This window comes from Suncus etruscus, chromosome X (assembly GCF_024139225.1).
Source record: "Suncus etruscus isolate mSunEtr1 chromosome X, mSunEtr1.pri.cur, whole genome shotgun sequence".
Taxonomy (NCBI): domain Eukaryota; kingdom Metazoa; phylum Chordata; class Mammalia; order Eulipotyphla; family Soricidae; genus Suncus; species Suncus etruscus.
The window spans coordinates 94,989,627-95,009,199 of NC_064868.1; the positions used below are offsets into that span (position 1 = coordinate 94,989,627).

A 19,573-nucleotide genomic window follows, 5' to 3' on the forward strand; every position below is an offset into this window, starting at 1 on the left:
TGGCAGGCATCTTGGGGAAGAGACAAAGTAGAAGACTGCCAGATTCTATGTGTTTCACCCTCAGCCAGATTTGGATTATTTCATGCGTGACCCTGATTCAGACTTTTTCACTTAGGGTTGGAGATATGGCACATGGGATGATTTTACTCTCCATCTCTGACAATGCCTCCCTCCGGGTGACAGTCCCTGTCAGGGCACTTGTGGACTAAAGGGGCCTTTCAAGGCAGACTCTCCTCTAGCCTGATACCTGACAGGGCCCTCCTGAGGCAACTTCTCCCTCTAGCAACAACACCTGATGGCCCCCGCTGAGGCAGTCTCTCCTGTAGCACTGATTCTGCAATTCTCCTGCTTGCAGGCAATTTCCACACACCTGTCTCCCATGTAGAGTTCCCTCCATTTCCCCCATACCCAAAGCCAGTGGAAAAAGAACTTGGGAGAACAGGGCACAGAGAAGGTGGGCATGTATCTGGAACCCCAGTGAGGAAGGGGGTGTGTCCACTTCCTTGACCCCCTTCCCAGCCTCACTGCGAGGGAGAGCCAGCCCAATAGCTGCCTGCAAGTTTGCTCACTAGGGCACTTGCGGGACAGTGCATGCTGGCAGTCAGCTCTGAGGCAGGAGGCCAGGTTGCCTGCCTTCCATGGGCTGTAGCAGGCAGAAAAGGAGCTCACAAGAGCCCTCTGAACTGAAGGGGCTTTGCAGGTTGCACAGGCAGGCCTGGTGCCTTCAGTCCACAGCCCTCCCAAGAAGCCAGGCTCAAGGCAAACAGGAAGCACTCCCTGGTGCCCTTCACAGGGCCTGCCCTACCTCACCCGCACTCCCCATAGCCTGGCTTACATTTCCTTTGAGGCTTGAGATCTCTGTTCACTGGTGGAGGCTCCAGGTCTGTAGGTAATGCAGGCAGGGGGCTTGACAGGCCTCCCAAGCTCATGGGGATGTAGTCATCAGGGCTGCAGCAAGCTGCCAGAGCAGGGGCAACCTGTGGGCCCATGGGCACATAGCTGTCCTCGGCACCAGCTGAGGCTGGGGTAGATGTCGGGGAGAACTGGCAGGGCTATGGACAAGAGGGAGTAGAAGCACTCACAAAGGGTACCATTGCTTGCTGGTACACCACCAAAGATGAAGGGTGAGCATGGCCCTGTGCCTCCAAAACCCTGGCCTGTCTGAAATAGCTCCCTCACATGCTAGTGCTATTAGAGAAGTCCACGACCTTGAGGGGAGGCTGTAGGATCCTCGAAACCAGAGTGTTGAGTCTCCCAACATTTCAAGGGAACAGTTAGAGGGAAGGCCTTGAGCAATTCAAGTGCCAAGCTTACCAAATTGAGGCTGAGCCGCTTGTCCCGGTGCCTTAGGGATTGACCTTCCACATCAGCTGCAAGAAACAAGAGTGGAGTGGGGCTGGAGCCGAGGACACAGGGAGGGTTTGGCCTTGCACGCAGCCAACCTGGTTCAACCCCAAAATCCCATATGCTCCCTGAGTGATTCCTGAGAGCAGAGCCAGGAGTAAGCCCTGAGCATTGTTAGATGCTCAAACAAACGAACAAACAAGAGCGGGGTGATGCAGCATGCATACCTCAGCACCTCAGGTCCTCAGGGCTTCTAAGGACTCTGTGTTATTCCAGGAGCTGAGCAGAGAATGCCCCTTCCAAACGGTTATAGTCTCGGACACAGGCCCACTGAGGAAAGTGAGGCTGCCATGGAAGAAACCTTGACTCCAAGATCTGATAAGCTCAAAACCACAGAGGATGAAGTTATCATGATTGCAGGAACCGAAAGAAGTGGGAACACGTGAGTGGCCCACATTTCTCAGAGCAGCAGAGAAGAGCACAGAGCCAGCCCAAGAAAAAGTAGCCTCAGTATCTGGAGAAAAACAGGGGCTGGTGGTGGGGAGCCAAGGGAAGGGAAGGTGGAAGTCAGCTTCCTCCTGAAGAAGGAGTAGAAGGGCCTATAGTATGCAGGCAGGAGAGGACCTCTCGGCTCAGGAGGGTGTGCGGGAACGAGAAAGCTTGCTAGGTGTCTCTTCTCTGCTTCTGGATCCTGCACGCCACAGAAGTGAGCTGAAGGCTGCCGTGGGGTCATGCTATCGTGTGAAGGCCCTGCTCTACTACTGAGCTATGCAGCATTGGGAGGGCTACTCAGCCTTTTCTTGTCTCCACTTCCACGTCTCAAATGAGACCAACAACAGAAGCTACTTTATAGGAATGCTGCAAAGGGGGTATATGTATCTGGAGTCAGGAAGCACCCAGTGAATCCTGACAAAAAGGGTGAGCATCTTTAATAAAGCATATTGAACCAAGGCTCCGATTACCTTCCCACTGCTGGCTCCGTGTGGATACCAAAGGTTGCAAACAGAGCAAAAATCCTGCATCAGACATAGGGACACCCTGGCGGCAGGGAGCTGAGGGAACTGCTGAGATGGTGGGCATGGGTTGGACCATCTTTTCCAGGTGGCCATCTTGCCCCCAGGGGGCGCTGGAACCATCCCTGGGTGCTGGGCTTTCTGTTTGTAGAAAGGCTAGATTTCAGGAGGGGTGGTGCAGAAGGAGGGGAGGACTAATCAGTTTAGTACTTTTGAGACTACATGGTGGACCCATGGTACATGTGGGGGTTTCCAGGCCCCAGGAAAATGAGTGTGAGTCTTCATCTTACTCCTGCCCATGTAGAGGTGCTTGGGCTGGGGCACCACCTCTGAATGCTGCACACTCTTGCTTCTCTGAACTCAGTCCTGTGTAGTATCTACACCCTTGCTTTAGCACGTCTACACTGACTTTCACCAACTTCAGAGCCCTAGCCCAGGCCTCTCACGGAGCCTCAGACTCCTCTAACAACTGACTTAGCATTTCATTTCCATTGAGCAGGCACCTCAAGACCAACAGATCCCAAACCAACTTCCTGCCTTCCTTCCCATATTTCAACTTGTTCCCCTTGTTACTTATCTTGGTTTCTCAGGCCCTAAACCGGAAAGTCTCCGTCAGCTCCACTCAGGCTCTAGTGTTCATCCAGTGAGGGAGCTGCCACTCTGAAGACACTTGCTGTGCTGCACTTTCTGGGTTCAGCTGAAGACCATCCTAGTCTCGGTTCCCTCTAGAATTGCCATTCCTGGGTTTTCTGGCCTCACCACTGGCCAAATTTGCTGGTCTTAAATCTCTTCTCAAGACAGCAGAGAGCATATTCAAAGCATACCATGTTTTCCCTCCTGTTCCATCTGCTCCCATGGCTCTCACTTGATCATAGAACCTCAGGACTAGAGTTTGAACCACCATTGGAATGCAAGTCCTACATTAGTTTTATTTTGCTGTTGTCTAATGCGCTATCCACCTCCCATTTCGAGGTATTTGCTCAGTCTTATCCTGTTTATAATATTCTTTTTTAAATAATATCTTTATTTAAGCACCTTGATCACAAATATGTTTGTAGTTGGGTTTCAGTCATAAAAAGAACACACCCCTTCACCAGTGAAACATTCCCACCACCAATGTCCCCATCTCACTTCTCCCCAATACTCTGCCTGTATGCAAGACAGACATTCTACATATCTCCCTTATTAACATTGTTGTTTATAATATTCTCGATCCAGATAGTAAAATGGTTCACTCCTTTTTTCCCTCAAGTATTTCTTCAAACCTCATTCAAAACTGCCCTAACCACCCTTTTATACTATTACATCTGGAATCTCCCTTACCATGTTATATTTTTTTCCTTTTTTCAAAGCACAATCACAATGCTCTATACTCATATTCTATTAACTCTCGGAAGCTACAACTGACACAGAACATTGCAAACATTTATAGAATAGAATATACTACTTGTGAATACCAATATATTGCAAAAAAAAGTACACTGCCATAGTTTGGCAATATCAAATTCTGCTTAACAATGAGATTCTTTAAGATCTATTCTCTTCAAAACTTTCAAGTATACCAAGCACACATGATTAACCATGATTACAATGTTGTGTATTAAATCTCTAGAACATCTTTATCTCCTAAATGAAAGGGTCAACTTTAACCAACATCTCTGCATTTCATCCATCTCCAGCCCCTAGTAACTCAACCTGGTCAAAGCTAGAAGATCTCATGTTGCGTGAAAGAAGCCAGAAGAAGAAAGACAAACACAGGATGATCTCACTTATCTGTGGTGTATCTGGATGAGGAAATGTAATGTATTAAAGGGGGTTGCATAGAACACCCTAGACTCCAGAGCCTAGCAAGAAGGACAAAAAAGGAAAGAAATCCAGGGGAGAAATAAGATGAGAAAGGAAAGTGATGAAGAAACAGGGGTCAGGGCTTCTGTTATACTGGCGATATGGGAGAGCAGTATGGTTAAACATTCAAAACACAGAGAGCAATACTAAAAACATGAGATCTAAGCTGAAACCACTAAACTTTGTTAAGTGCCTGTCAAAGTGGCAGGTGAGTGTGGGGGCGTGGAGTATGTAAACATTGTTGGAGGGAAGTTGACCTGGTAGTAGGATTGGTGTTGAAGTATTTACATGCCTAAAACTCAACTATCAATAACTTTGTAAATAAAAGCTATTTAAATAAAAAATTATAAGGAAAAAAATAAGACTACAAAACTGTTATAAAATACATTGAACAAAAGGAAATCATGTTCAAAGGACTACAAGAAAGTTTGAGGTGTTTGGAGTGCTATACAGCAGGTAGGGTGCTCACCATGCATGCTGCTGACCCAAGTTTGATTCCCAGCACACAATATGGTCCCCTGAGCCTTGTCAGGAGTGATCCCTGAGTGCAGAGCAGGAATAAGTCCTGAGCACCACTGCGTGTGGCTCACCTCCCATCCTTCAAAGAAAGAAAGTATGGTAACAATAATTCCTCAACCAAAAAAATAGACATTGTGAAAATAAACTGAATTAAACCCTAGAGTTAGTTAGTAAATAAAAAATTCACTAGATGGTTTCTAAAAATCCAACAGAATGAGTTAAAAATAGGTCAATAGAAATGAATATGACAAAGAAAAACAGGAGAGAAAGAATAAAGCCCCACAGGAGAGGACTGGGAGAGAAAAGAGACAGAATAATTTAAAAAGAGATAATGGAAGGACTTGTGCTGTTGGAGACTGTTAATTCTATATCCCTTTGCGGGGGTGGGGGAGAAAGAAGGAATTGGAGGAGGGTTCTGATACTGAATTGGTTAAGTAACTTGGTGTATCAGTGTCTCCATTTCCCTACAAATCAACATTAGAAAAGGAAATCAAAATACAGAGCTGGAACTCAAAATTCTTGGAACTCAAATATAATTTGAACACAAATTATGTGTGACACAGAAGACTGAAGAGACTTAAATCTATTTGCTAGATGAGATACTGTCCAATTCATGAAGCATTTAAAAAACCAAGTTAGGGGCCGGAGTGATAGCAAGTAGTAGGGAATTTGCCTTGCACGCAGTTGATCCAGGACAAACCTGGGTTCAATCCCTGGCATCACATATGGTCCCCCAAAGCCAGGAACGATTTCTGGGCACATAGCCAGGAGTAACCCCTGAGCATCACTAGGTATGGCCCAAAAAGCAAAAAACAAACAAACAAACAAACACAAATTAGTCCTGAAAAAAATTAAGGGGCTAGAATGAGAGAACAATGCTTAGGGCACTTGCCTTGCATGTAGTCACAGCCTGGTTCCAATCCCATTACCACATATGGTTCCCAGAGCACTGGCAGTCAAAAAAAGTTTTAATCCACACTACCTAAACTATAATAATAATAAATATAATAAAAGCCAAAATTCAGGATAAAGAGATAAAATAATGACAGTAATTAATAGGCATACAAACAGTTTAATGTCAAAAGTATGTATTATTGGGTTCTCAAAGAAAAAATTGTAAAAATCAAGAAGTAATATTTGAAGAGAGATGTTTCCCAACAAGTTTGAAAGATGCTGATCTTCAAGCATAGAATTCTGAGTCCTAAGAGCAAATAAAAGAAATTGAGGCATGAACACATTGTAGAGAAATTAAGGAACATCAAAGAGAAGTCAAATTCTTACAAAGAAACTTAAAAGAATGGCAGTGGGACTGATATATGACTACTCAGCTGCTAAAATTAAGGCAAGAAAGCAGGACAATAGTATTGTGGAAGATATTAAAATTCAGATAAATGTTTGAGATCAAAACACTTTAAAAAGTCATTTTTTCCAAATTAAGACAACAATGAGATTTTACACCAGTGAGGATGGCACACATCAAAAAATACTAGGAATGGTTCGGCTTGCACTGGGTGGTCTCGGCCCCACGGGTGCAAGATGAGGATCGAAAAATGTTACTTCTGTTCCGGGCCCATCTACCCCAGCCATGACATGATGTTTGTCCGGAACGATTGCAAGGTGTTCAGATTCTGTAAATCCAAGTATCATAAAAACTTTAAGAAAAGTGCAATCCTCGCAAAGTGAGGTGGACAAGAAAGCCTTCTGGAAAGCAGCTGTTAAAGAGCTTACAGTGGATAATTCATTTGAATTTGAAAAACGAAGAAACAAACCTATTAAGTACCAGCAAGAGCTATAGAAAAAAACTATTGATGCAATGAAGAGAGTAGAAGAGATTGAGGAGAAACAGCAAGGTAAATTTATAATGAACAGGTTGAAGAAAAATAAAGAACTACAGAAAGTTGAGGACATCAAAGAAGTAAAGCAAAATATCCATCTTATCTATGCCCCTGTTGCAGGCAAAGGAAAGCAACTGGAAGGAAAAATGTTACAGGAATTGCAACAGGATGTGGACATGGAAGATGCTTCTTAAAAATCCCACTGCCGGTCCCAGAGAGATAGCACAGTGGTGTTTGCCTTGCAAGCAGCCGATCCAGGACCTAAGGTGGTTGGTTCAAATCCCGGTGTCTCATATGGTTCTCGGTGCCTGCCAGGAGCTATTTCTGAGCAGCCAGAAGTAAACCCTGAGCACTGCCGGGTGTGGCCCAAAAACCAAAAAAAAAAATCCCACTGCCTAGGGGCCAGAGAGATAACATGGAGGTAAGGCGTTTGCCTTGCATGCAGAAGGATGGTGGTTCGAATCCTGGCATTCCATATGGTCCCCCGAGCCTGCCCGGACAGGAGCGATTTCTGAGTGTAGAGCCAGGAGTAACCCCTGAGCGCTGCTGGGTGTGACCAAAAAAATCAAAAAAAAAATCCCACTGCCTATAACCATTTCTTTTTTTTTTTTTTTAATTTTTTTTTTTTTTTTTTTTTGGTTTTTGGGTCACACCTGGCGGTGCTCAGGGACTACTCCTGGCTGTCTGCTCAGAAATAGCTCCTGGCAGGCACGGGGGAGCATATGGGACACCGGGATTCGAACCAACCACCTTAGGTTCTGGATCGGCTGCTTGCAAGGGCAAGCACCACTGTGCTATCTCTCCGGGCCCGCCTATAACCATTTCTATACAGACATTGAAAATCTCCTTTGGAGAATTACAACTTCTAAATTATTGTTTTGTTATCTTACATAAGTTCTCCTAAAGCAAAGGTTTGAGGATCCATCTACATTACTATCACCAAAGTATAAGTTAGTGTAGGCATTAGATTGATTCTTATTGTTAAACTTTCACTGACAGTCATGTAAGTTTGGAAAAAAAAGAAGTGCATTTAGGAAATAAAATGGTCATATCATCTGAATATGGTATTGGCAACATTGACTAATTATTAACAAAACTTGATGGGTCAATGATAAATCAAATTTTCTTTGCTATAAAAAACACTGGGAGCAATATCTGTTGGTGGGGATTTGATGAGAAAGGAACTCTCATCCACTGCTGTTGGGAATGCCATTTAGTTCAACCTCTATGGAAAGCAGTATGGAAGGCACTCAGTAAACTAAAAATCAATTTGCCACATGACCCAGCAATCCTGCTTTTGGGTATCTATCCCCAAGATAGAAAAACACTGATCCAAAAGGATGTATACATATCACTATTCATTGTAGCACTTGGTACAATAGCTAATTGTTGGAATCAGCCTAGATGTCCAACAACAGATGAGTGGATCATGAAGATGTGGTACGTATATACAATGGAAAACTGCATAGCTGTAAGGAATGATGCAATCATGCAATTTGCTACAACATGGATGGAACTGGAAGATATTATGTTAAATGACGTGAGCCAGAGAAGAATTATTAATACAGGATGATATCACTTATATGTGATATCATAATAACTGCATGAAGAAACACAATGGTTTAAATGGAGTTTTTGAGAACACTCTAGGCCTCAGACTATAGCAAAGAGAAGAAAAGAAATTGAGTGGAGAAGGATAAATACAAATATGAAAGAATGGGGTCAGGGGCCAAGAGGTCTCAGGTGCATTGGTGGTGTTAAGAAATAACAGAAGACTATGGCGCTTCCTGGTGGTTCGACCCAGCCGGCAACCCTCTCGACATCATGGTGGCCTACTGGCGACAGGCGGGGCTCAGCTACATCCATACTCCCAGATCTGTGCCAAGGCTGTACGGGATGCCCTGAAGGCGAAGTTCAAGGCCAACGTTGAGAAGATAGCAGGCAGCAATGTGAACATTGTGAAAGTGAAAAAGGAATGAGAGACCCTGACACAAGCTTGAAATGCAGCTCTTTTTCAGGTGAAGATTATTGAGCATCTGATGACTCTATTGGAAGTAATTTGGTTCCTTTTTTCTTTAAAAACTGGTTAGAGTGCTCGCTTCGGCAGCACATATACTAAAATTGGGACGATACAGAGAAGATTAGCATGGCCCCTGCGCAAGGATGACATGCAAATTCGTGAAGTGTTCCATAATTTTTTATAAAAAAATGGTTAGAAAGAAAGAAAAATTACAGTCTTGTTCAGATTTGACAATGCCAATAAACCGTGATTCAAAAAAAGAAATAAAGGACAGAACTATGAGGCCAGAGTAATGGCGCATGCGGTAGGGCATTTGCCTTGCACGTGCTAACCTAGGACAGACCTCGGTTCGATCCCCCGGCATCCCATATGGTCCCCTAAGCCAGGAGCAATTTCTGAGTGCATAACCAGGAGTATCACGACCCCTAAGCATCACTGGGTGTGGGCCAAAAAGCAAAACAAACAAACAAACGAAGGCCAGAACTAGATAGCCAAGCTAGAGTCAAGAACAATGTAATCATGAGACTCAAACTTCAACAATCAAAACGTAAAATGGGCCCTGTTATGCTGGCAGGCTGGGGGAGCAGGGGGTGACATGGGATGCACTTGGGAAACATTGGTGGAGGGAGGTTGACACCATTGATGGGATTGGCCCTGAAACATCGTATGTCTGAAACATAACTATGAAGAACTTTGTAAATCACAATGATTTCTTTTTTTTTTTGGTTTTGTTTTTTTCGTGCCACACCCATTTGACTCTCAGGGGTTACTCCTGGCTAAGCGCTCAGAAACTGCCCTTGGCTTGGGGGACCATATGGGATGCCGGGGGATCGAACCTTGGCTAGCGCTTGCAAGGCAGACACCTTATCTGTAGCACCACCTCACTGGCCCCAATCACAGTGGTTTCAATAAAAACTTTTTAAACATTATTTTGTCTGAAAACTCTAGAGCAGGAGTCTCAAACTCGGGGCCAGCCAGGCCGTTTGCTGCCCTCCGTACAACATTTTGTGGCCCTGCCTTAGAGGAATCTTTTTTTGGTTTTGTTTTTTTTGTTTGTTTGTTTGTTTTAGTTGTCTGGGTCTCACCCCCCAATGATCAAGGCTTACTACTGACTTTGCACTCAAGGATCACCCCAACTTTACCTCCTGTGGCCCTCAGGTAAATTGAGTTTGAGACCCCTGCTCTAGAGTCTTTTGAAGTGGAGGAAATCCGCCCCCCCTTCCTTTACTTCCCACAGCCAACTGTCATGTAAACTCACTGGTCCAAGTCAAGCTGCTAAAATTAGGGGTGCTTTTGAGATGGGAATGGGCCAAATTCCCATCTAATTGAAGTTTTGGCAGCCACATCTACACCCCACAGCCACTACCATACCAAACAACCCAGCTTCAGTGCTTCATGATTAATCTCTGTAGAGATACCAAATTGACAAAAATTGAAGTATACCATTTTGGGGGTTGAAAACCTTGGTGTTCTCAAAGTATAATATTCTCCATCTCCTGTACTTCTGGAAGCTCCAACAGTCACACCCAATTCCTACAGCCATCGCCATGTAGGCTCATTACCTGAGTTCTACAGATCCCAGAATTCCTGGAATGCATGGCCACATATGCGGCTGCAAAACAAATTCAACTTCCTCAATTATAACGGTCCAGTAGGAGCACACAAAGTTTGATGGTAAAGTAGCACAGAAGCCAACTAATCTCATTAAGCAAAAACAACACAGAACTCTCAATGAACAGCTCAGTAAACCTTCAGAAAATGACTTAATGACTCCATTGTAAGGTGATATAACAATTTTCACAGATTTTATTTTACTGAAGTAATTTTCTTTTTGATTTTTGGGGTCACACCCAGCAGCGCTCAGGGGTTACTCCTGGCTCTATGCTCAGAAATCGCCCCCGGCAGGCTCAGGGGACCATATGAGATGCTGGGATTCGAACCAATGTCCTTCTGCATGCAAGGCAAACGCCTTACTGCTGTGCTATCTCTCCGGCCCCATCAAGTAATTTTTTTGATAATTCAACTAGCTATTTAGTTGTAACAAGCAATAAAAAATAAGCCATTTTGTGCTTGTCAAGGGGACAGGCTTAGGAGGGTGGTAAAAAACTGGGGACAATGGGTAATGGGAAGGTCACACTGGTGGTGGGATTGGTGTTGAGCAATGTCAGAAACAACTGTGTTATGAAAACTTTGTAAACCATGGTTTTTAAATAAAGTAATTAAAATAAAACAAAAATACATTTGGAGGGACAGAGAGATAGTACGATGGGAAGGGTATTTGCCTTTCACATAGGTGACCAGTGTAGGATCCCCACCACCCTTAAGGTCCCCCAAGCCCTGCTAGAAGTGGTACCTGAGCAGAGAGCCAGGAGTAAGCTGAGAGCCCTGCCAGATATGCCTCTCCCCACAAATTATCCTTTTTATAGCCAAAGACAACAGAACTGGAATGTTGGCTCATAGAACTTGGCTTATAGATGAGTGTAAAGGTGGAAAGGCAGGGGCATTTGGGACTTTGGTGGAGGTAAGTGGGTATGTGGTAGTGGATATGGAATTGAAATGTTATATGCATAAAACTACTATTGACAATATTGTCAATTAAATCCTCTAATAATGATAAAATAGAAAAGCCATTTAAAATAACAAATATAATCAGAATTTACCAAGCGTTGACTTAAAAACAAGCCACAAAAAGAATCAAATCTAAAAGGAAGGCATGACTTAGCAAGTGTTAAAATGTCAGTTTAGGACTTGATCATAGCAAATAATACCAACAACAAGTTGGGATTTTTAAAACTAATAGAAGTAAAATGTTATATGACATCACTATATGAAATTGACAGAGGTAATCATATGAAATTGAAAGAAGAAATCACACTTCAAAATTATAAGATTTTTGTATATTTTAGGATGAATATTCATATTCATTTTAGATATCAAGTTGAATATTCTCTGTAAATGTAGAAGGTAACACATAAAAACAGAATCAATAGAAGAATTAATTAAAAATAAAATTAAAGGGATTACAAAAAATGAATTACATGCATAAAAAATTCTGAAATGTGGGACCGGAGAGATAGCATGGAAGTAAGGCATTTGCCTTGCAATCAGAAGGACAGTGGTGGGAGGGAAGGAAAAAAAAAGGAGGACAGTGGTTCGAATCCTAGCATCCCATATGGTCCCCCAAGTCTGCCAGGAGCTATTTCTGAGCATAGAGCCAGGAGTAACCCCTGAGCGCTGCGGGGTGTGACCCAAAATCTAAAAAAAAAAAATTCTGAAATGAAAGTAATTACATTGTATTGAGTAATTTCTGCAACCAAAATGTAACCAAACTAGAGAAGTAAGTGGGAATTTTTCAGGTGTGAAAATTAAAAGACATGACCTTAATGTATATGCCAAAAATACATATTTTAAATAATTTATGAAAAAATTCAAAAATATTTTAACTGAATTATTTGAACTATCACTCCAGCCCCAGTTCAGAGAAGAAAAAGGAAGAAATGGAGTGAGACCCACATTCATTAGATAATTCAGGAAGATAAGCTAATATCCCCCAGGAGGAACAATAGGAGTCAGGAAAGTTTCTGGAAAGAGTCAAGTAGTATTTTTACAAGCCTTTAAAAGTATGAACACCATTCTCAGTGCGTGAACTGAGGGTTGTGAAGACAGGCTCTTGGTCACATTTGGCCCATAGATCACAGACTTCTGACAACTGAAGTAGAGGAAGGAAATAATAAAGATAGGAGCACAAATTTATACAACCAAACCAAATACACAATGGAAAAAATAAAAATAGCCAAAGTTTATTCACTAAAATATAGATAAAATGAGTAACTCCCAGTAAGATTAATATTATAAAGAGGGGAGAACCACATTAGCAATATCAGGAATCAAAATATTATTATTTTATTATAAATAATGTATTGTTATAAAATATATTATAAATTTATTTATTATAATAAATAAAAATATGTATTATAATAAATATTATAATAATATTATATTATTATTACAGGTCCTACCCAAACAAGAAATTATTCTGATCAGTTTTATGCTATTACAAAGACTATGCAAAATGATCAGATTCCTAAACCACCAAAGGAAACCCTAGTTTAACAAAAGTAACACAACAAAAAGGCAAAAAAAAAACTCCAGCTCTCCTAATAAGAAAGTTAACCCTTAACTTGAAAATTTTTCAAGTACCAGGGACTTGGCTCCAGTAGTGGAGCACCTGCTGGGTTTGCATGTACAGGTAAGTGGAGGTTTGCATGTACAGGACCCTGGGTTGGTATCCAGCACTGCATGGCCCCTAAGATTTGCGAGGCACAAACACTTCTGGAGCTTCCCCCCAAAATTTTCAACAAATCAAGGTCCATGCCTAGATAAATACCACCAGCCATCAAAAGGAACAATACTGACCGAACACAAACTCTTATCCAAGAATGAAGAGAGAGAAAATCTTTCTAGTTTGCCTTATAAAATGACAAAGACCTTTTTACTAAAGCCTAACACTAATATAAGAACAAAATTAAGAAAATTGTAGAATAATCTCCTTCAGGATCAAAGATCAAAAGAACAATTTCAAAACAAAATTTGTTTAAAGAAATTCTAGTAATTTATCAAAGAAAATATTCTGCATAATGAACACATTCCATGAATGCAAGGCTGGGTTAGCATTCAAAATTCAACAAATTGTAGGCCAGAGACATAGTACAGGGTTAGGCCACTCACCTTACACATGACCAATTGGTACCTAATGGTCTCTATAGGTCACATGGAATAACCCCCAAGGACAGAGTAAGGAGTAGATCCTGAGCACAGCTGGATGTGGCCCAAACACCACTTCTAAAAAAAATCAACCAATGATATTATTCACAAAAAGAGGCAAAGGAGAGTAATCATTGTGTATGGCTATAAAATGCTCCAATAAATTTGATGTTTAAAATTTTTGCTACCAATATAGGAATATCAGAGAAGGTCCAGAAAGATATCTTTGAAAATCTCTCTCAAGCCACACTGTCACAGTGAAAGTTTGTGGTTAGAGCACATGCCTAGTGTGTGCCCAGCCCGAATCCAGTCACTAGCCCCTCGTGGTCCTCAGAGTATCACTAGGATCCAGTACTTCCTGAATCCCTGTGCCCTTCCATTGAACCAGTACCCTGGCTGGCTGAGAATCACCAATGGGTCCGTTGGCCTCTTGAGAACCACTTGGGAGCACAATCTCCCCACAATAAAAGCAAATAAAAAATGAAGGGTTGGGGTTGGAGAGATAGCATGGAGGTAGGGCGTTTGCCTCGCATACAGAAGGACGGTGGTTCGAATCCGGGCATCCCATATGGTCCCCTGAGCCTGCCCGGAGCGATTTCTGAGCATAGAGCCAGGAGTGACCCCTGAGCACTGCCGAGTGTGACCCCCCCAAAAAAAAGTTAAGGGTTATTAAAAATGTTAGTAGTTTATGCATACCCTCAAAGTGTAAAGGAACCTATAGTTAAGAAAAGCTAGGCACAAAATCGGAATAGAATAGAAAAGAAATTTGTTAAAGAACAGCAAAAAATTCTCCCCAAACCCTCCTTATCTAGAATAAAATGCCACTGATAGTAACATAACAGTAATGAATTCATGCAAGTACATTGCTAAGATAATTAGAAGACTTGGTGAAAACTCCCAAAACTGTATGACCAACAGGTCAGGAGCGAGGTCACCTGGCAGAGAAGACCCGAGCCAGAGCCCAGGAGTGCACGTTTGGCTCCACTGGGCCTGGCTGTCCCAAACAGCGGGAAGACTTCTGGGTGGCGACTGGCATCAATGCAGCTGCATGAAGGCCTGAAGGTGGACAAAGAGTTGTGCTGTCCTGGCCCCCATTCATGGGAACTTTATTGGAGGAGGTCATAGAGAGCCCCCACATAGAATTATATTTGGAGATATAACCCATAGGCCCTGCAGCACAGAGACGAGCTTGGCCCTGAGAAGCACAATGAGCTCTAGTGAGCCTCTCTGGGGAGGGAAGAGCTGATAATTCCAGGGCCCTCTGCTTTCCCAACCCTTTGGGATCCCAGCCACTCCTACACTTTGGCTCTCTGTCTGCCTCACTTTTCTCAGTTTTTTTGTTTTTGTTTTTTTTGGTTTTGGTTTTCGTTTTTGGGCCACTACCAGTGGTTTTCAGGACTTACTCCTAGTTCTACACTCAAGGATCCCTTCTGGTGGGTTCAGAGAACCCTTTGTTTTCTGTTTTTTTTGTTTTGTTTTGTTTTGTGGTTTTTGGGTCACACCCGGCAGTGCTCAGGGGTTATTCCTGGCTCCAGGCTCAGAAATTGCTCCTGGCAGGCACGGGGGACCATATGGGGCGCCGGGATTCGAACCGATGACCTCCTGCATGAAAGGCAAATGCCTTACCTCCATGCAATCTCTCCAGCCCCCCAGAGAACCCTTTGTAGTGCCAGGGATCAAACCAGGGCCAGCTGTGTGCAAAGCAAATGCTTTCCCTGCTGTAATATATCTCCCGAGCCCATTTTTAATACTTTTACACTTTTGGTGCCTTAGAGTACAAGAACATGGCACAACTTAATCATTTCAATGTCTCTCCCATAAGTTAAAGCTCTAGATTTTTGTCCTTTGACCATGCATATACCTACCTACTGGTCTCCTCTAAGATTCTGCTGGCCTGATGCACTGCACACCCTACTTTTTACTTAGACTTTCAATTTTCACTTTGCACCACACACATGTGCCTTAACACACTGGGCCCATTTTCGTCACTGGGTTGCCACTTCCTCCAGGCTGTTAGAAGGAAGCCACAGGTGTAGCAGCCACCACCCCCAGCCTCTGTTGGGGACATGAGGGTGTTCTCAGCCACAGTGACTCTGTTTGGAGAGTCTGTAGCCCTTAACTTCTGTACTTCTGTGCGTGCCTAGCAGCAGCCCAGTGCTGTGACTATTGCAGTGGAACGAAGTACCCTGTGAGAAGAACACTTTCAGAAAAAAGGAGCCCCAGGAATGTGTGGGTGATGCAAACCACGGTTGATGGGGCCTTGGCTGGTGGTTTCTAAGATCAGCATACAACCAAACCCAGAGGGCTGGGGAGATAGTGGTAGGGCGTTTGAATTACATGCAGCCAATCCAGGACAGATGGTGGTTCGAATCCCAGAATCCCATATGGTCCCCTGAGCCTGTCAGAGGTGATTCCTGATCACAGAGCCAGGAGTGACCCTGAGCGCTGTCGGGTGTGATCACCCCCACCCCAAAAAACCCGAACCCAGAGGATGGAAATGGCTTGACAGCTCACTTTTATCCCTAGTGCTCCCCGAAAGCTCATCACACCGGCCATGGGAGCAGAGACTCTGAGTGTGGCCATGTGGCCCTTACCTTTCCACGTTCTCACATGATCTGAACCAGAGACAGAGATCCTTCTTGGCAGCAAGGTGCAACTGGGCCTGGCCAAACCACCCCGCCTGCCCCAGAAGGCCTGCTCATCTGACCGCCGCTCTGAGAGGTGGCTGGGCTTAGGAGGCCGAGGTGGTGGTGTGCTGGAGAGGAGGCTGAGCTCATTCATACCAAAGGCCCGTGGCCCTGGATGTGTATCCACCTTCATGGTGGGGCTGACGGATGTTTCCAGCAAAGACAGATGGTCATGGTGGGGCCTGTTGCTCTCTCTGCTCCACAGGCGGGCTGCTGGGGGCCTGCTGGGAGGGCCCTCCAGAGCCCCATTCCCAGGGCGCAAGGGCTGGCCCAAGTTGCTGGAGGGCAGTGGAGGCAGGCATTCAACAAAAACATCATCACATGAAGTCTGCTCCAAAGAGTTGGACCAGCTATCACATCTGGTAGGGACACTAGGGAAGAGAAGCAGGAAAAGGTGACAGAAATGGAGCAGGCACCTGGCAACTACAGATGCCCCAGGCAGCAGGCGCCATGGGGCAGTAAGGAGAAGAAAGGCCCACACCTCGGTGGGTCTCAGAGCGAGTGCAGGCATGTTTCCTCTACCCTGGCTGCCCCCAACCCACTGCTATGCGCCACACATAGGCAAGTACAGGTTAGGAAGGAAAGCCACAGGGCTTGCTCAGTTAGCACACCCAGAACTTCACACAGTATGGCACTCGATAGGGATAAATCCCTATCCTGACCATGGCAGACACTCATGAGAAGCTGATTTGGTGAGAAAAAGCACAGCTCAGCGACAGGATGGCAAGCGGAGGCAGCCTGGGTTCTGCAGGCAGAGAAGAGCATGCTGTGAGGCCTACCTGGCATGGCGCAGTCTTCCCGTCTCACAGTTGGACAGAACCAGATAATCGGGAAGGAAGGGGAACTCTGACTCACTTCTGCTTTCCTTGAAGGCTCCAGGGCCAGAGCTCAGCTCCTCTCTTGGCAAGGGGGAGCTGAGCACATGGGTGGTGGGCAGAGAACTGGCAGGCGATGGCTGAAGTGAATGGGGGGTGCAAGATAGGCTCTCCACAAAACCTGCTGGAGAAGCCATTTCCCAGGTCAGCATTTCACAATGGCTCTACCACACTCTCACAGTCTCGCCAACAGCATCACAGACGCCAGCTTGAAGACGCAAGTCCCAGCTGCTGTCTATTCTGGGAGAGAAAACCCATTCTCCCATGCTCCCAGGTTTGAAACAGTGTCTGGGAAAGATGTCCCCTGTTCCAGGAGTAAAGTGTTGTATCAGCACTGAGAACCAAGAGGCCCTGGCCTGCTAGCCTGCAGTGGCATTGTCTACACACACTTTATTTAGTACCTGGCTCATCCTGCACTCCATACGGCCTCAGGTGAATGACACATGTGTATTTATTTGCTCCACATCTATTTGTCATGTACAATGAGGAAAACCCAGCTCATGTCCACAGAATACCTCTTGTGGCACCTACTCTGGGCTGGCTCTGGCAATGAGCACATAAATGGAGTTCAAGGAAGGAAGGAAAGGATATGTTCATCCTTGGGAGTCTCCCACACGTGCCCAGTACCTGACAATAGGCTCCTCCAGAGGAACATGCGGGATCCTTCAGAGAAATATGCCTCGAAGTGGGGAGCCTGAACCCATCTGGCAGATGTTCAGGATTCTAGAACTCTAGGGGCCCAGAACTGTCAGGGTCCAAGTAGAGCCTCTATTGTGCAGCTTCTGTGGTTGAGCCATAGTACTTGCCTTCTCCCTGTTTCCAGCTGTGACCTGGGCCATGCTTGAACTGCTTTGGGCTACATTGGTGGAGGAGAGATGGAGTCCCTACCCAGGGAAGTGCAATGAGCCACTGCTCTGCAAAGCACTCAGAAAGGCCTCTGGCCTAGGCCCTCACAGTCTCTGACACTTGTCTGTTACAGGGCTACTCTTGGTTAATCCCTGGGCACTCCACTCCATCACTGGGGCCTGAGTGGGTCCTGTACTTCTGCAGATCCTGGAGCCATGATGCCTCTATGAAGGACGCAGGGGAGAAGGGAAAACTGAGGGGTTCCCAGCCACTCTGCAAGCTTAGTCACATAAACAATGAGATGCTCTAGCTGTGCTGTCCCACGAGGGGAAAGGAACTCGGTGCCCAGCCCAGATTCCCCTTTACTGCCTGGCCTTTCTGGCTGAGATCTCAGCAGGACCTATGCAAGAAGCACCCAGAGATGGGGTAAACAGAAAGGGGGGCTGGAATCAGATTTGGGCAATTCTGTGGCTATACTTGGTGGCAAAGTAAATCAGATTCAAAGGGCTTAGAGCCTAGGATCAGGGCCCGGATTACCACCAAAACCCAGAACAGGAAGTGACTATCAACATGAGGTATGGACTGATTGTTCTACATGTGCCAAAATGGACGTGGAGCAGCCCAAGTGACCCAGAAGTGCTTCTTTTGTGTGAGTTAGAGTGAGAGATTGGGCTTAGCAGTCCACATAGGCACTAGTACATTCATAAGGATGGTAAGGAGGTGGGAGCCTGTAGACTGCACATGGATGAAAATATGGCACGGCCCTGCCACACAACTCCAGAACAGCTTGGCATGTTTCCAGCTGGGGCCTGAACTTTGGGCCACTGGATGGCGCCTTACATGGTGCCCACATGGGAATGAGCCTGGGGCAGCCTGAATCTCACCTGTGCCATCCTGCAGCTGGCCGAGGTTGAGCACCTGGCTGATACTGCGTACCCACACTTGCATCTCCTCTTCAGTCTTGGCCACCAAGTAAAAGGTTCGAGCCGTGGTCTTGACGACAAAAACAAATTGGTTCTGAAACTCCTTGCGCACGAAGCCGGGGCCAGTGTGTGCACACACAGCGCAGTCTCTGAGATCAATGGCACGCAGGGGCTTAGTGGCTCGTTGGCTGCGGTAGTACTCCAGCACATCACGATCCCCACTCATGCGGCCACGCCGCAGCACGAACCAGCGCCGGCGCCAGGCCTGCGTGACAGTGAGCGCAGTATTAGCACCCCTGGCTCTTGCCTCAGTGCCCACCCAGCACCGTGCACAGTGGAAGACAGAGAGGATGACCTTTCTAACAAGAACTAGCACCCAGCAGGATTCTCTCAGTGAAGCACCAAGGGGAGAGATGGGGCACAGGGCATTGCATGTACCACTTGACAGTCCCCTCTGCTCCCTTGTCAAGGCTGTGGAAAGGGGAGTGCAGAATAGGGTTCACACCCACAAGCTAGAGGGTATGCGAGTTTAGTCAGAACATGGATGCCACAATGCATGTGCTCCTGAACTCGCCACTCCTGCCTTCAAATCTCTTATGATGAAGAACTGAAAGGCAGCCTGCTGGTCACTGTCCCATGCCCATGGCATGATCCACACTGAAATTTCTGCAGATTGCCACATTGGTCACACCAGTTATCAGCCTATTTGGTTATTCCTACCCAAAGAAGTCTCCGGCCAAAAGGATGTACAGGGTGGAAGGGTAGGTTAGCATTGTGTGGATGTGGGTCTGGCCTGGGAACTAAGCTAACTGACTTGACATCAGTATATGTCACTCAGTTTCCTTCAGGAGAGACTGTTATGTCTTTTTTAAACAGATTTTTAAAAATCATGAAACACCATG

The 19,573-nt window shown here is 45.2% G+C and overlaps 1 protein-coding gene, 1 non-coding gene and 2 pseudogenes across 2 annotated transcripts in view; 3 read left to right on the forward strand and 1 right to left on the reverse strand.

The window, feature by feature from the left end:
- The window catches only part of GAB3 (GRB2 associated binding protein 3), an 80,492-nt gene that overhangs the window by 13,056 nt on the left and 47,863 nt on the right, over positions 1-19,573 (reverse strand). Inside the window, exons 2-6 of the mRNA XM_049766976.1 lie at positions 18,633-18,936; positions 16,807-17,023; positions 15,935-16,398; positions 1,315-1,370; positions 836-1,052 (exon numbers count right to left, since the gene is read on the reverse strand). Of these exons, the coding sequence (XP_049622933.1) occupies positions 836-1,052; positions 1,315-1,370; positions 15,935-16,398; positions 16,807-17,023; positions 18,633-18,936 (1,258 nt within the window). The remainder of the gene's footprint in view (positions 1-835; positions 1,053-1,314; positions 1,371-15,934; positions 16,399-16,806; positions 17,024-18,632; positions 18,937-19,573) is intronic.
- Positions 6,258-6,750, forward strand: LOC125998659 (probable ribosome biogenesis protein RLP24; annotated as a pseudogene).
- On the forward strand, positions 8,340-8,638 carry LOC125998664 (ATP synthase subunit epsilon, mitochondrial-like; annotated as a pseudogene).
- Positions 8,648-8,754, forward strand: LOC126000150 (U6 spliceosomal RNA). Its single transcript, XR_007492514.1, has one exon. It is a non-coding gene; the product is annotated as a U6 spliceosomal RNA (small nuclear RNA).